This window comes from Hemicordylus capensis, chromosome 5, assembly GCF_027244095.1.
Source record: "Hemicordylus capensis ecotype Gifberg chromosome 5, rHemCap1.1.pri, whole genome shotgun sequence".
Taxonomy (NCBI): Eukaryota; Metazoa; Chordata; class Lepidosauria; order Squamata; family Cordylidae; genus Hemicordylus; species Hemicordylus capensis.
In genome coordinates, this window is record NC_069661.1 from 35,369,361 (window position 1) to 35,383,936 (window position 14,576).

Genomic DNA, 14,576 nt, shown 5'->3' on the forward strand with positions numbered 1-14,576 from the left:
TATTTAGGGTAGTGAAATCAATCAATCAATTTATTACAGCCATAGGCCATACAGAGAACATACAACGATTAAAACAAGATTAAAAGCAAAATATGTCAACAGTAATATAATACATAATAATCAGGACAAAACAATAGCTCCTAAGAATTAGACCTTAAACAAGATCTTAGTCTAATAGCGACATAAAAGAATTTCGCCACCACTTTAGTAACCTCATTATCTTGTTCCTCAAGACAGAAATTCAAATAAAAGAAGTCAGCTCTTCTTGGGAATTGCTCTAACAGAGGGAATATGAGTTCTTTCCTAGTATCAGAATAAAGGGAGCAATATAACAGCACATGAGAAACCATTTCAGGGAGGCCTGCACCACAAGGGCATAGGTCAAAATCTGACAATCCCTTATTAAATCTTTTTTCCAAAAGGGCTGAAGACAGCACATTCATACGGGCCCTAGTGAATGCTATCCTAAACTTCAAAAAGTTTAGGGAAGCTAAATATTTAGCACCTCTATTCCCCGAAGGGGGCATGATACCAAAAAATAGAGGAGAGCAGGTCCTATTTCCCCTAGAAACAAGATTCTGGTGCTCAATGTCATGAAGGCATTGTATAACTTTCACCTTCTCATTTCCCATGAGTAAAATTTCAGAAGGAGACAGACCCATTTACAATATATTGTTGTTGACATATGACAGCCAAGGGCTAGGAAAGGAGTCTCTCCATAGAAACCAAAAATAGGAGGGCTCCTGAATATTCAAGCAAAGTTTAATCCATCTGGTGAAAGTAAGTTCCCATGCTTTAAAAAAAAAAAAAAAAAAAAGTAAGGGATTCAGATTCCAAACATAATGCTGAATAAGGTACACATCTGGTTACCCCAAAGATAGCCCTAAGGAATAATGATTGAACCGTTTCCATCTCTGATGTTACTCCCTGAATCCAAAGTGGGATGCCATAAAGTAATTGAGCTACAATCTTTGCTTGAAAAACTTGGAGAGCCATATACTGGCCTCCTTTGGAGTAGTAGAATCACAAAAGAGCGTTGAGAGTTTTACGAGCAATAGAGATAGAATGCAATCTTTGAGATTTCCAGTTAAGATTATATTGGAAATGTATACCAAGGTATTTAAATTTATAAACCTGCTCGATATTTTCCTTATTTACCACCCACTTATAAAGTTTCCTATCTTTAGTGAAAACCAGGACCTTAGATTTCTCATAGTTAATATTATAATGCCCTTCTTCAAATCTATGGAGCGGCCACATTTGGAGTAGTGTGTACAATTCTGGTCACCATATCTTAAGAATGACATTCTAGAACTGGAAAAGGTGCAGAAGAGGGTAACCAGGATGAACTGGGGCCTGGAGCACCTTAGGGGTGACTATGGGGAGACATGATAGAGGTGTATACAATTAGGCATGGAGTAGAGAGACTGGACAGAGATAAATTTTTCTCCCTCTCTCACAACACTAGAACCAGGGGTCATCCCATGAAAATGAAGGTCAGGAAATTTAGGACTGACAAAAGGAAGTACCTTTTCACACATCCTCAGTGCATAATTAATCTATGGAATTCTCTGCCATGAGATGTGGTGATGGCCACTAGCTTGGATGGCTTTAAAAGGGGCTTAGACAAATTCATGGAGGACAGGTCTATCAATGGCTACTAGTCTGTTGGAGGTGGCTATTGGCCACCTCCAACCTCAAAAGCAAGATGCCTCTAAATACCAGAGGAGCAATACTAGTTGCAAGGGAGCACCAGCAAAATAGAGGACATGCCCTCATCTCTTGTTTTGTGCTTCTCAGAGGCATCTGGTGGGCTGCTGTGTGAAATAGAATGCTGGACTAGATGGGCCTTGGGACTGATCCAGCAGGGCTGTTCCTATATTCTTATGCCTACCAGATGCTTCTGAGGAGCAAGAGGTGAGGGCATGCCCTCTCTCCTGTTGTTGGTCCCCTGCAACTGTTATTCAGAGGCATAGGAACACAGGAAGCTGCCTTTTACTGAGTCAGACCATTGGTCCATCTAGCTCAGTATTGTCCACCCAGGCTGGCAGCGGCTTCTCCACAGCTGCAGACAGAAGACTCTCTGAGGACAATCTTGAAGATGCCAGGGAGGGAACTTGCAGATGCTCTTCCTACAGTGGCCCCATCTCCTAAGGGGGATATCTTAGTGCTCACACGTGTCTCCCATTCAAATGCAAACCAGGGTGGACCTGCTTAGCAAAGGGGACAATTCATGCTTGCTACCTCAAGACCAGCTATGTTCTCCTATGTTTTCATCTTGCCTCTGAGGTTGGAGGTGACCTATGGCCACCAAACTGGTAGTCATTGTGCTCCATTAATTTCTCCATGAATCAGGCTAACTCCCTCTTTTCCTGTGCTTAAGCTGATTGAAAAACCACTTTAAAACAAAAAAACAAAAAAAACTCCTCATGAGCTTTTAATACCACGTTGCAAATATATGCTGTGGTTGTGGTTTTTAAGATTCTTATTGTTATATTGTATTTTATGATAGTTTGATTGTTGTAAACTGCCTTGAGCACATTTTATTGAAAGGCAGGATACACATTTAATAAGTAAGTAACTAATTAAGTAAAATAAAGTGTAAACCACCAGTCCCAATGCAGATCCTTGGGAGACCTCTCTTCCTATTTTCCTTCATTGTGAACATCGTCAGTTGATTCCTACTGATTAGCTAGCATCCAGACTAAATTACTCCTGAGTAGTCATAACTCCTTAGTACTACTACTACTACTGAGTAACTTAGTCTGATTGTCAGCCTCTGTTTATTGTTGTTTAGCCAGTTATCAGTCAAGAAAATGATCCACCCCCTTATTGCATGCCTACTAGGTTCACTCCTGGCCTACTGATTGGGCTGGGCAGGCAGCCAATCAGGGGAGCTGCATAAGCCTTGTGGGAAGAATTCTGGTATGTGTTCCATCAGAGGGAAAGGCAGTTGAAGGAAAGAACTGTGCCTCTCCCCACAGAGGATCTCACCTGCCTCTTTACCAGCACGGTATCTAAAGGGAAGACAGTAGTGCTGGGAGGGGAATATTTTTTAATATGAAGCTGCCTTATACTGAGTCAGATCTTTGGTTATCTTATTCAGAGTTAGCCCTATTTGCACATTATGTTCAACACACAAACTGTGAACAGCATATGCATTGGTATGCACATAGTTAGTTATTCAGACTCATACATTATCAACACTCATACAGTAGTATATTATCTTATTTATTTATTTATTATTTCTCTGTGTAAACCGCTCTGAGCCATTTTTGGAAGGGCGGTATAGAAACAGAATTATTATTATTATTATTATTAATCTGTATTCTGGTATTCAAAGAGCCTATACCCAGTTTTATTTTTAAGATACGTGCGTGACACTTCTTCACACAATATTTGCATGTGTACAGACACCTGTACTCATGTACAATGCAATGACTGGATAGGGCTGTTTCACCAGAATATCAGGTAGAAAGAGGACCATCTTTTTAATTAGAGATGTCAGGGACTGAACTTGGGATCTTTTGCATGAAATACACATGACTATACTGAACTACAATTCACAAGGCTCTAGTTTGCCTGTGATTTTATTTTGTTTTATATAATTTTATTAATTTAGTTCAGGAATTTTAGGCTGCCTTTCCGCAAAAGGTTCCCAAGGCAGCTCAAAGAAGAGACAATAAAACCATCTGAAACAAATTGAAAAACTACTCCTCCTCTTCCTCCTCCTCATACAATGAAGTTCAGTTATAAGATAAAATCAGCCATATGAACATTAGCAAAAACATAGTTAAAACCAGAAGCAGCAAAATTAAATTAGTTGAAAGCCTGGGGAAAGAGGAATGTCTTCACTGGGCATTTAAAAAAAAAGAAAAAGATACAAGATTCAGTATCAACCAAGCATCCCTGGGGAGAACATTGCAGAACTGGAATGGCACCACTGAAAAATCCCTCTCTGTTACATGGGGGGTAGCCACCTAATGGCACAGCGGGAAATGACTTGAGTAGCAAGCCAGAGGCTGCTGGTTCAAATCCCCACTGGTATGACTATGGGAAACACCTATATTGGGCAGCAGCGATATAGGAAGATGCTGAAAGGCATCATCTCATACTCCATGGGAGATGGCAAGATGGGAGATGACCCCTCCTATATTCTACCAAAGTCAACCACAGGGCTCTATGGTTGCCAGGAGTCAACACCGACTCTACACCAACTCGATGGCACACTTTACCTTGATCTATTACATAGGGGAAAGAGGGGTCTCATCTGAGTCCCTTGAGGGGATTTGTATTTAAAATATGAGATGGGAGCATGATGTTAGAAAGGGTTTTGCATCAACTACTTGGCAGCTGAAAAATCCATGGTGACTGCTATTTAAATATTATGTTTGTCTTAACATATTATTTTAACTGTTTACTCCATTATCTAGCCCCACAGACAGAATACAGGATTAAATGACATGGCAATCAGAATGAGCAGATAAAACAGCATTCACAGCATGTAAGTTGCTTTCGCTTCCATTTTCTCTCTAAAGTATGTGTGAAGATGGGACGTCTACCCTTGGCTCTTTCTTGGGAAGGGGCCAGGAGTCCTCCTTTCACCCCTTCCATATCTTTGTCTTGAGCATGGGACAGTGAAGGATGAAACCAAGTGTCAAGTCTGGGATGCTCTACTCCCAGTCTGGATTCCTTCCCCCTTTTGCCAGATTCTGGTTTGTGAAACATCTGGCAGTAAGTTCCACCAACCCTTGGCCGCCTCCTTTTTTTCCTTCATTGCAGGAGAGGAGAGCATGACTTGTCCCCTTAGCTCAGCAGGGTCTGCCCTGGTTGCATATGAAAGGGAGACTATAAGTGTGAGCACTGTAAGATATTCCCCTTAGGGGATGGAACTGCTCTGGGAAGAGCAGGGGATTTCAAGTTCCCTCTCTGGCTTCTTCAAGATAGGTCTAAGAGAGATTCCTGCCTGCAACCTTGGAGAAGCCTCTGCCAGTCTGTGAAGACAATATTGACCTAGATAGACCGATGGTCTGACTCAGTATATGGCAGCGTCCTATGTTCCTATATTCCATAACATTGTGCTGCTTAGCACAGCTGTGGTTTGTTTTTTTTTTATACCGCCTCACCCTGATGGATCTAGGCAGTTCACATAAATAAAACAGATAAAACAACAACAACAAAACCCATTAAAATTATTAAAATAGTTTAAAAGCATTTAAAAATCACTAAAGGCCAGACTAAAATATGTCTTTTTAGGTCTCTTTTAAAAGCTGGTAATGATCTTAAGCCTCTAATATCTATTAGGAGCACATTCCACAACCCAAGAGCAGCTCCGGAGAAGACCCGATTCTGGGTCCTTGCCAGACGAGCTGGCAACAGCAAGAGACAGCTTTCTCTCAATGACTTTACTGTGCAGTGGGAATAATCTTCAGTTTCGCCTCCTCCTTCCCATCTTTCCTCTCTGCTGCCCCTCCCTCTTCTCACACTGTGAGTGCACCTGCAACCCTTTGGGGACAGCTTGCTGCAAGTGGGCCCCTCCATGGGGAGACATACAGAGGGGCTATTCTCACGATCTGCAAAAATCGGGCTGGGAGAGCCTAGCCCGATTTTTGCAGATCGTAAGAACCACCGGGCTCGGCTGCGAGCCCGGTGGTTCTAGAGTGGGTAACGCGCGCAAGAACCCCTGCCCTAAAACCAGGTTTGCGGAGCGAGCACTCCGCAAACCTTGTTTTGTAGATCATGAGTAGCTGTGCCGTGGCCTCGTGCCACGCCTACTCACAAGGAGACCCCCAGAGGGGAGGCGAAAAGCTGCAGGGCATGCTGGAGGGCATGCTGGGCATGCAGGGCATGCAGGAGCTTGCGGGGGCCAATCGGCCCCCACTCCCCGCCAGCCTCTGCCGGCTCCATCATGGAGCCGGCAATCATGTGGGTGGCTGATCCGGGCTGCCCAGAGCTCCCAGAAGGATCGTCTGTGGATAGCCTGCTCTCCCCGCCCTGCTTCCAAAACCGGGTCTCACCGATCGTGAGACCCGGCTCAGAGTGTCTGGACTGAGTCAAGCTGGTGCCACAAGCCTGTTTTTATTAAAATGTCATCTTAAGGCAGTAAACTGCATGTTTGTTTTAGGCTCAAACCACATGCTGCATATATAGTCTCATGATTCTTTCCATCCATGGCTGAAAGGGGATTTCAACTCGGGTCTCCCCGGTCCTAGTCCAGCACTCAAACCACTACACCACACTGGCTCAAAGGTGGGTCCATGCAGACCATTGGTTTGTTTAGGTCAGTGTTATTTGCACTGACTAGCAACAGGTTTCCCAGATTTCAGAAAGGGGTCTTATTTGGAGATCCCAGGGACTGAGCCAGGAACCTTCTGCATAAAAAGCATGCCCCCTACCATTGGGGAGCAGTCCCTCCCATGGATCACATTCAATGTACCTAATTGTTGGGCTTTGTGATTATTTTAGCGAAGTCCACGGAAGCTACCACACCAGTTACAGAGTGCAGATTATAGTTGTTGCAGCTATTTAAGAAAGACACATAGAGATCGCTGTAGAGTCTAAAAGAAATTGATTTATTGGTGAAGTACATTTGAGATAGGAAAGACCCATCCTATCTATCAACTACATAATGAGGCTATTCTTACGGCCAGCCGAAACCAGGCTGCGGGATCCCAGCCCAGTTTTGGCTGCTCATGTGCTGCAACGGGAGCCAAGTGGTACCCGGCAGCCAGCCCTCTTAAATGCCACCTCTGTTAAATGAGGTTAGCAGAGCATGCGGTCTGCTAACCCTGTTATCCTGGTCATGTGTCACCGTAGCGTGGTGACTCACTAGTGGACCCCCGACGGGGAGGCATATATGGGGAGGCATCCCCATATAGAGTGCATTGCAGTAATCCAGCCTAGAGCTTACCATCATATGTACCACTGTTTTGAGGTCACTCATCTCAAGAAACAGATGTAGCTGGCGTATCAGCCAAAGCTGATAAAAAGGACCTCTGACCACAGCCTCAACCTGGGACACGAGGGAGAGGTTCGGATCCAGAAGCACCCCCAGACTGCATACCTGTTCCTTCCGGGGGGCGTGATGCCATCCAGAACAGGCAAATCAAAATCGTCTCCCGAGTTCCGACCCTGCACAATAAGTACTTCCATCTTATCTGGATTCAGCCACAGTTCATCTCTCATCCAGCCCATTATTGCCTCCAGGCAGGGATTTAAGGAGGTTATGCTTTCTCCTGATGATGTTGACATGGAGAAATAGATTTGGGTGTCATCAGCATACTGATAAAACCCTTCATCAAATCTCCTGATGATCTTTCCCAGCAGTTTTATGTAGATGTTAAACAACATCTGAGACAATACAGAGCCCTGAGGGACACCATAGGAAAGTTCAGATTTTGAAGAACAACAGTCTCCAAGAGACGCCATCTGGAATCTGCCTGTGAGGTAGGAGCGGAACCACAGCAAAGCAGTGCATCCCACCTCCAATCCTCTCAGATGTTCCAGAAGGATACTATGGCCGATAGTATCAAAAGCCGCCAAGAGATCCGAAAGGACAACAGAATCACACTTCCTCTGTCAATTCCCAATTGGAGATCATCCATCAGGACGACCAAGGCAGTCTCTACTCCATAGCCCGCCTGAAAGCCAGTTTGAAATGGTTCTAGATAATCACTTTCTTCCAAGACTGCCTGTAATTGTTGGTTCAAAGGGGAAGGGGCGCACATTAGCCCCTTCACAATCCTGAACAACTCTGCCGGATGTGAACTTATGGACGCGATACAGGAGGAAAAGAATAGCTTCTTTGCCGCATGTATTGCCTGAGCAAAGATCTTCAAATGCGCTCTATGTTGTAATCTGTCGGATTCGAGTTGAAACTTTCTCTACTTGCGCTCTAGTCATCTCCTGCTCTAGTCATCTGCCTCGCTGCTTCAGACCCCATAGTTCTTCCATATACCAAGGGGCCAGTTTTGAAGTGGGTTGGAGAGAATGCTTAGGAGCAATCGTGTCCATGACGCACCCAGCCAGCAGACAAAGTGCTCGCTGGCTGGAAAGGGCAAGGGACCATACATTCATACCCACCACTGGCCACCCCCTTGTACTGACATACTGATGCACTGGGGAGGGGCATGGTCATGTAGGATAAAGCTCCCAGCTTCAGCAGCAGGGATAAGCATGAGTGGAAGGGATAGGGATAATAAAGGGGAGTGAGGGGTACCCTGGAAGGGAAAGTGGGAGCCTTGATAGTTCCCAGACCCCCATGGCCCAGGGACATTTGTCCCCCATTATCCCCACAAGCCTGATAGATATCTTACAGTAGTAGTAGTAGTAGTAGCAGTAGTAGTAGTAGCAGTAGTAGTAAGTTTATTGTGGTCACAGACCAGATTAACAATTAATAACAATTAATAACATTAATAAGATAATTCAGAAATTTCAAAGTTTACAAAATCACATACTGTGCAAATTCCTAATACGGTCTTTACAGAGCTTCGACGCCACGAAAAAGAACTTTGCTACATTATCTGAAATTGCAGGTTTGAAATTGGTCAGCATAATTTCCAAATAAAATTGGTCTGTGTGACCAGGATAAATGGCTAAAACAGGAGCAATAAATTTGGTGCGAGCGTCCTTATAAAATTGACAATAAAGAATAACATGGGTGATAGACTCTATATCCCCTGAACCACAGGGGCAACAGTGCTGATCATAAGTAATTTGTTTGAATTTACCATCTAGTACTGCCGAAGGGAGAACGTTCAATCGTGCAAGGATCAAAAATCTCCTAAATTTTGGTACCAAGATCTGATCTAAATATTCAGCTGGTTTATAGTTAAAAGTTTGAGAACCTAAGTATATTCCCTTGGGCATCCATGCGGACTCCTCCTGCAAATCTATATCTCAGAGCCGTTGCTTCACAAAGCAAAGTGCCTGCTCTAATCCTTGCCCAATAAGAGCTTCTTGAGGCGTGCCCAAGTGATGCAATTTTAATTTCAGAGCTTATTTCCATTTGGAAATGAAACTGTTTGATAACACTAAAGGGGCAAGACCAGCCGGAAAGAAGACCAGGCTTAACCAAAATGCAAAACCATACTTTTGCTTTCGGAGTGGTGACCCAATACCTTACAGTAGAGGTTAGGGAGGTTGATTGTTGAATAACATTTGTTTGTGTTATTCTTATGTTTTTTTAACAGATAAAATGGCTCAGGAGATCACAGATGGCACAGAAAAAGCAAATGAAGAGGACGAGCCAGGTATGTACGCTGCACAACCATAAGGGGGTTCAGTGCACTGAGGAGGAATGCACAAGAAGGGGATGATGATATTCTAAAATGGGGTGGGGGAGCCCTTTACATTAAGAGTGTGAGTAATTTCAAATTCACACATGCACCAAAAATCATGGAAATGTTAAGGGTATGCCTAGATGATAATTTGTTCCAACTTCAACACAAAGTCAAATGGGATAATTTATGTGGTGTCTATAAGATGTTTAAATACATCGTTAAGTTTCTTAGTGCCATCTTCTGGTCATTTGCTGACAATGCATGAAAAGCCATATCTTTTCAATATTACTTTTATTTTGACTTTAATCTGGGAAATGTCTGGCTTTTTCCTGGATTGATAGCAGATGGTCTGCAAATGGACTAAGAAATCATGCACCATGTTAAAATGCCATGAAGACACCCTGTAACTCCTCCTGTCAGAATTTGTGTTTAACTTGGAATTAATCACCATCTAGAGCAGGCCTGCTCAATTTAGCCCCGCCCCCCAGCTGTTTTTGAACTTCAACTTTCATAATCCCCAGCCACAGTGGCCAATAGTTAGGGATTATGGGAATTGTAGGCCAACATCTGCAGGAGCGTTGAAGTTGAGCAACCCTGATCTAGAGACATGCTAAGTTAAGGTGCCCTACTTAACTTGCCAGGTGTGAGCAGCAAACATTAGAAGGCTATATTTATGAAGCATTCTTGCATTAATTTCAGAATGAACATCCTGTCCTTTTTTTCCAGGATGAACAGTACAATGCAATCAGCAGGACCCATTGAGTTCTCTTTGGCACTGAGGTCATTCCCACAATCAAAAATTGTGTTCTACCTGGGTTTGGGAGCTCTGTGTGTGCTCCCAGTTTTCAGTTGTGTGGAAGCAAGGTAGGATGAAAACCTGAGTAGAACAAGCTTTTTGATTGTCTAAATGACCTCATTTTCTGAGATGAGCACCATTGGCCTAGAACCAGTCTTGAAGGAGCATTAATCTCTTTTGGAGTTTGGGTCTGCTTTATTCCCTTAGCCTTGGTTTTGATGCTCATCTTTGAAGCAGCTATGCAAGGGTGAGAGAGAATGGAGGGGAAACATTAACTGTATAAAGTCTCAAACTCAAGTATACAATAATTTAACAGAATGTTTCTTGAGACACAGAAAGGCCAATCACACTGACAGAATGGATAGAGGTAGGCATGTTCAGAAAAACAAAACACATATATGTGTGCTTTTCCTTCTTTTAGGTTGAATCAGGTTGCGAATGGGAGGGGAGATTATATGTTTTATATATTGTGCGGCTTGGTCCTTTGCTTTCTGTCAAATCTACATACGTATCTTCAGTCCTGTCTTGCCATTTCATCTCAATATTGAGCCTCTGAGGCTATTCTCACGAGCAAGCAAAACCAGGCTAAGGGAGCCCAGCCCAGTTTTGCTCGCTCGTGAGAACCACTGGGCTCGTGGGCGAGCCCGAAGGCTCCATGGTGGCAAGCCCACCTAAATATCCTCCCCCTTGAATGGGGTTAATGGAGCGAGTGCTCCGTTGACCTCATTCCTGCAATCATGTGTCAGCCATGGCTGCTCGCAACTGCAGCTGGCACACTTGGGGAGGGGAGGAGGGGAGGGGAGATCCCAGGAATGCATTGCACACTCGCATGGTGTATTACTGGGGCTCGGGGGGGGGGATGTGTCACAGCGACGCTACCCTTCTCCCGCTCCCTGGAGCTGTTGGGCAAGTTGCAGTTGTGTGTGGGAGCGCCAGAGCCAAGACTCCGCTCATCTGCATGGTTGATCCACCCACACAGGGGAAGGGGAAGTGATTGTTTGCAGGGAGAATGTGTCAAACCCACTCTCCCCGCTGAACCCCTTTCAGCTCTTCACACTGATCGTGTGAAGAGCCTTTCTGTCTTTCAGATAGGCTTTTCTTTGCTTTTTCACTTCAGTGAAAAGTGATGGTTCCCAGTCTAAAAATGAAAAGTACTGAGACTGAAAGACCAATGGAAAATGTTTACTAGAGATATGCATTGAAGAAAAATGAATTTGCTGGATCTGTTTGTTCTCCTGTGTAAATGATCTTGCATGGGTCTGTAAAGTATTTATTTATTTAATTTAGTACATTTGTAATTTGAATTTGTAATTCGAGTGTAATTCTAATAGTAAGTTTTTGTGAAGAGGAATGTCTCTTCTACTGCCTAGAGACTTTGGTAGTGGGTGGTATACAAATATATTAAATAAATAAATCATAAATATATATCAATGTTTAATAGAATATAGATTTTTCAATTCTAAGCTCTTAATTCTGACAATAAATTTCACACAGAGCTCATCCTAAACTGCAGAATGTAATCCTATAAACAATTCTATTGTTTATTGTTTAATTCTATTAACAAAAATTAATCTGGTGTATAGAATGTACAACTACTTTTATTTCTGACAACCAACTTCATGGAAAACTTATCTTCAGCACCAGAGTACAATCTTATGCATCTGTAGCCAAAAGCAAATGTGCAGAAATCATTTTAGAGCGTTAGACTTCACACACACACACACACACACACACACACACACACACACACACACACACGTACTTCTCCTTCTCATAAACATGCCCCCAGCACATAATTGCTGCCTATTTCCTTTTCCTAACCTACTTTCTTCAGCAGCTGCAAAACCCCTTCTCATTGAGTCTTGGAGTGGCCAAAATTATTTCGATTAGAGGTTCTGCCCAGAAGAGTCAAATCAGTCACTGAGCATACATTAATTTGCTTTAAATGTTTTTAAAAATGGTTTAATTATGTGTTTTTTTAATTTTAATGTAAGTTTCTCTGAGACACTTTAGGAAGGGTAGTATGTAAATTGAATGAATGGATGGATGAATGAATGACAAATCTTGTGAGTGCTAAAAAAAAAATATGGACTTCCATTGACTAAATAAACATCAAATTTTAACCAAATCAGCAAAGGCGAGTCTTCTGCTATTGCCTTGAATTTCTGCACATATTGAAAGGCACAAGAAAAAAGATCCTGTAAATATAATATGGATGGGCAAAATTTGTTATAATCAGGAGAGAAATGCACGAATTTTGGAAATTTTTGTAATTTGAACTGAATTTTAGGAGTTTCCACAGCTCTCAAAGCTAGGTAGGACACTTGTCCTACTCACTTAGTGGCTAGGTGAACAAGCCTACTGGTTGCATAAAATTTATATTGCTTGTGGAATATTGCAGTTCTCAAGTTGGGGGTCTCTTCTGATCCAGACTCAGTCTGCACTACCAGGCCAGGCAAGAGCTGTATATGTTGTTGTGTCAGTGCCCTCTTGAGACCAGACATGAAGCTTTGGCAGATAAGTGCCACTAACATGCCATGCTTTCCCACTAAGCTTCTCCTTCTGCTTAGATTAGTAACGTTCCAGCTCTTGAACTGTTGACAGGTGAGAATTGAGCTGATTGTAGCTGATCTAGATAAATTGCCATGGAGTACGTAAATCTTACATATTAAGGCAGGGATGGCTAACCTGAGGCTCTCTGGCTGCTGTTGGATTAGAGCTCCCATCATCTCCAGCCACAGTTCATGGCTGGGAATGATGAGAGTTGTAGTTCAACAACAGCTGGAGAGCCTCAGGTTGGCCACTAAGGTGACATGAGATATTGACTACTACTGATTAAAGTATAATTGTCTGTGGTCTTATCCTTCAAGGACTACTGGATGATACTGCTAAAAAACTAGAACATGATATTGACTTGGCAAAGGGTCTTGGCAAACTCGTGTGCCTTCTCCTGTTCTTCGCTGCAGCAGTGATGGCATTTCTGTGTAAGTTCACCACTTCCAGGGGAAAAGTGTGAAGCATTCTTTCAAAAAGCGAAGGCGTACTCTATCCTCCCTTAAGCTCTTTGATTTCCCATGGGTTTTATGGGTGAGTTAAGTGTGCGATTCAACCTCTCTCATTGAAATCAATGACACAATATTATTGCATACATTTTTATCTACTTCAGCCAACATAAATGCATAGAACTCAAACAGTCCTATCTCCTAATTTGCAACTCCCTGTTTCTTTATCTTCTAATGCTCATTTGTTATGTAAGAGCTTTATTCTCTTAAATTATCTGTCAGACTTTCTATAGCATATTGCTGTAGAGAACATTCAGAGGCATAGGAAGGTTGGAGTGGGCCCAGAGACAAGATTTTAAAATGGGCCCCCAGAACATCATTCTAAATTATTATTTTTAAGCGTTTGTAAATTGTGGACGATGCAAGTCATGTAATGGTACTAGAGAAAGACATGCTGTTCTGGTAGCTCCAGGTCTTAACACTCACATCAATTTTGGAGGATGAATACAACTGAAGGAAGCCCGGGTGCAGGGAGTCCGTCATGTGACTTGCCTCTGGGGGCCTCCCCAAGGCCGTGGGCCCCCAGACAACTGTCTCCCCTTGCCCTATTATAGTTACGCCCCTGAGAACATTATAGATAAAGGAGGGATTACAGTGAGGGGCTGTAGATCAATGCTAGAGCATGTGATTTGCTTGCAGAAGGTCCCAGGTTCAATCCCTAGCATCTCCGTGTAGGGCTACGAAAGGCCTTGAAGAACCTCTGCCAGTCAGTGTAGACAATACTGAGCCAGATGGACCAATGGTCCGGTTCAACATAAGGCAGCTTCCTATGTTCTTGTGCTGAATCTGTCTCTTTAAGTTGCACATCTGCAGTCTCAGGAGGTTTCTGCTCTCTACCTTGCTACTACTCACTACTCTCAAGTGGTGGCAGCAGCCATGAGGATCTTTTGCCAGAACTGGTTAGCAAATCTGCATGGTAGGGAGGTATTGTTTTCCTGGTTGCTCATAATGTCACAAGCATGAAGCCACATTCCAAATAGAACTCTTACTAGGCAAATCACATCTTACTAAGTACTCAAACTGAGGTTTAACTGCTGAAAAATGTGACAGCTCCACAACAGATCTTTCATCAGAAAGATTTATGAATGCCATTCAATATACACAGGTTCAGACCCCACATGGCACCTCAGTTAAAGCTGCACTCTCTATGTGATGTCCTTCAGCTCCAAAAGTGCACACTTCGCCTCCCAGCTCTGCACTAGCATCTGCTTCCTGTCTAGGTTAAGTTGATCAGAGATTGGTTCTGACATTCGAACTCACTAGTCTCAGCTTATTTTAACCTACTTGCTTCAGAGAACTTAAGGGTTGAAGTGAGTTTCAGATCTAGGGTTATATGAAGTAAGTATGCTAGAATAAGCTGAGATTGGTGGGTTTGGACATCCCAACCAATCAGCTTATCGAAACCTAGACAGGAAGTAGACACGCATGCAGGGATGG

General features: G+C 43.1%; 1 protein-coding gene across 7 annotated transcripts in view; it reads left to right on the plus strand.

Moving 5' to 3' along the window:
- Window positions 1–14,576, plus strand: part of LOC128328090 (C-type lectin domain family 4 member K-like) — a 67,308-nt gene that overhangs the window by 35,123 nt on the left and 17,609 nt on the right. For 3 of the 7 annotated variants that reach the window (XM_053257693.1, XM_053257694.1, XM_053257692.1), the window contains 3 exons: window positions 4,434–4,504; window positions 9,192–9,251; window positions 12,948–13,061. In XM_053257693.1, the coding sequence (XP_053113668.1) occupies window positions 9,197–9,251; window positions 12,948–13,061 (169 nt within the window). In that variant the 5' untranslated portion in view covers window positions 4,434–4,504; window positions 9,192–9,196. Of the gene's footprint in view, window positions 1–2,920; window positions 3,014–4,433; window positions 4,505–9,191; window positions 9,252–11,124; window positions 11,335–12,947; window positions 13,062–14,576 lie in introns of those variants that run through there. The other 4 variants (XM_053257696.1, XM_053257695.1, XM_053257691.1 and 1 more) reach the window with 4 other exon arrangements.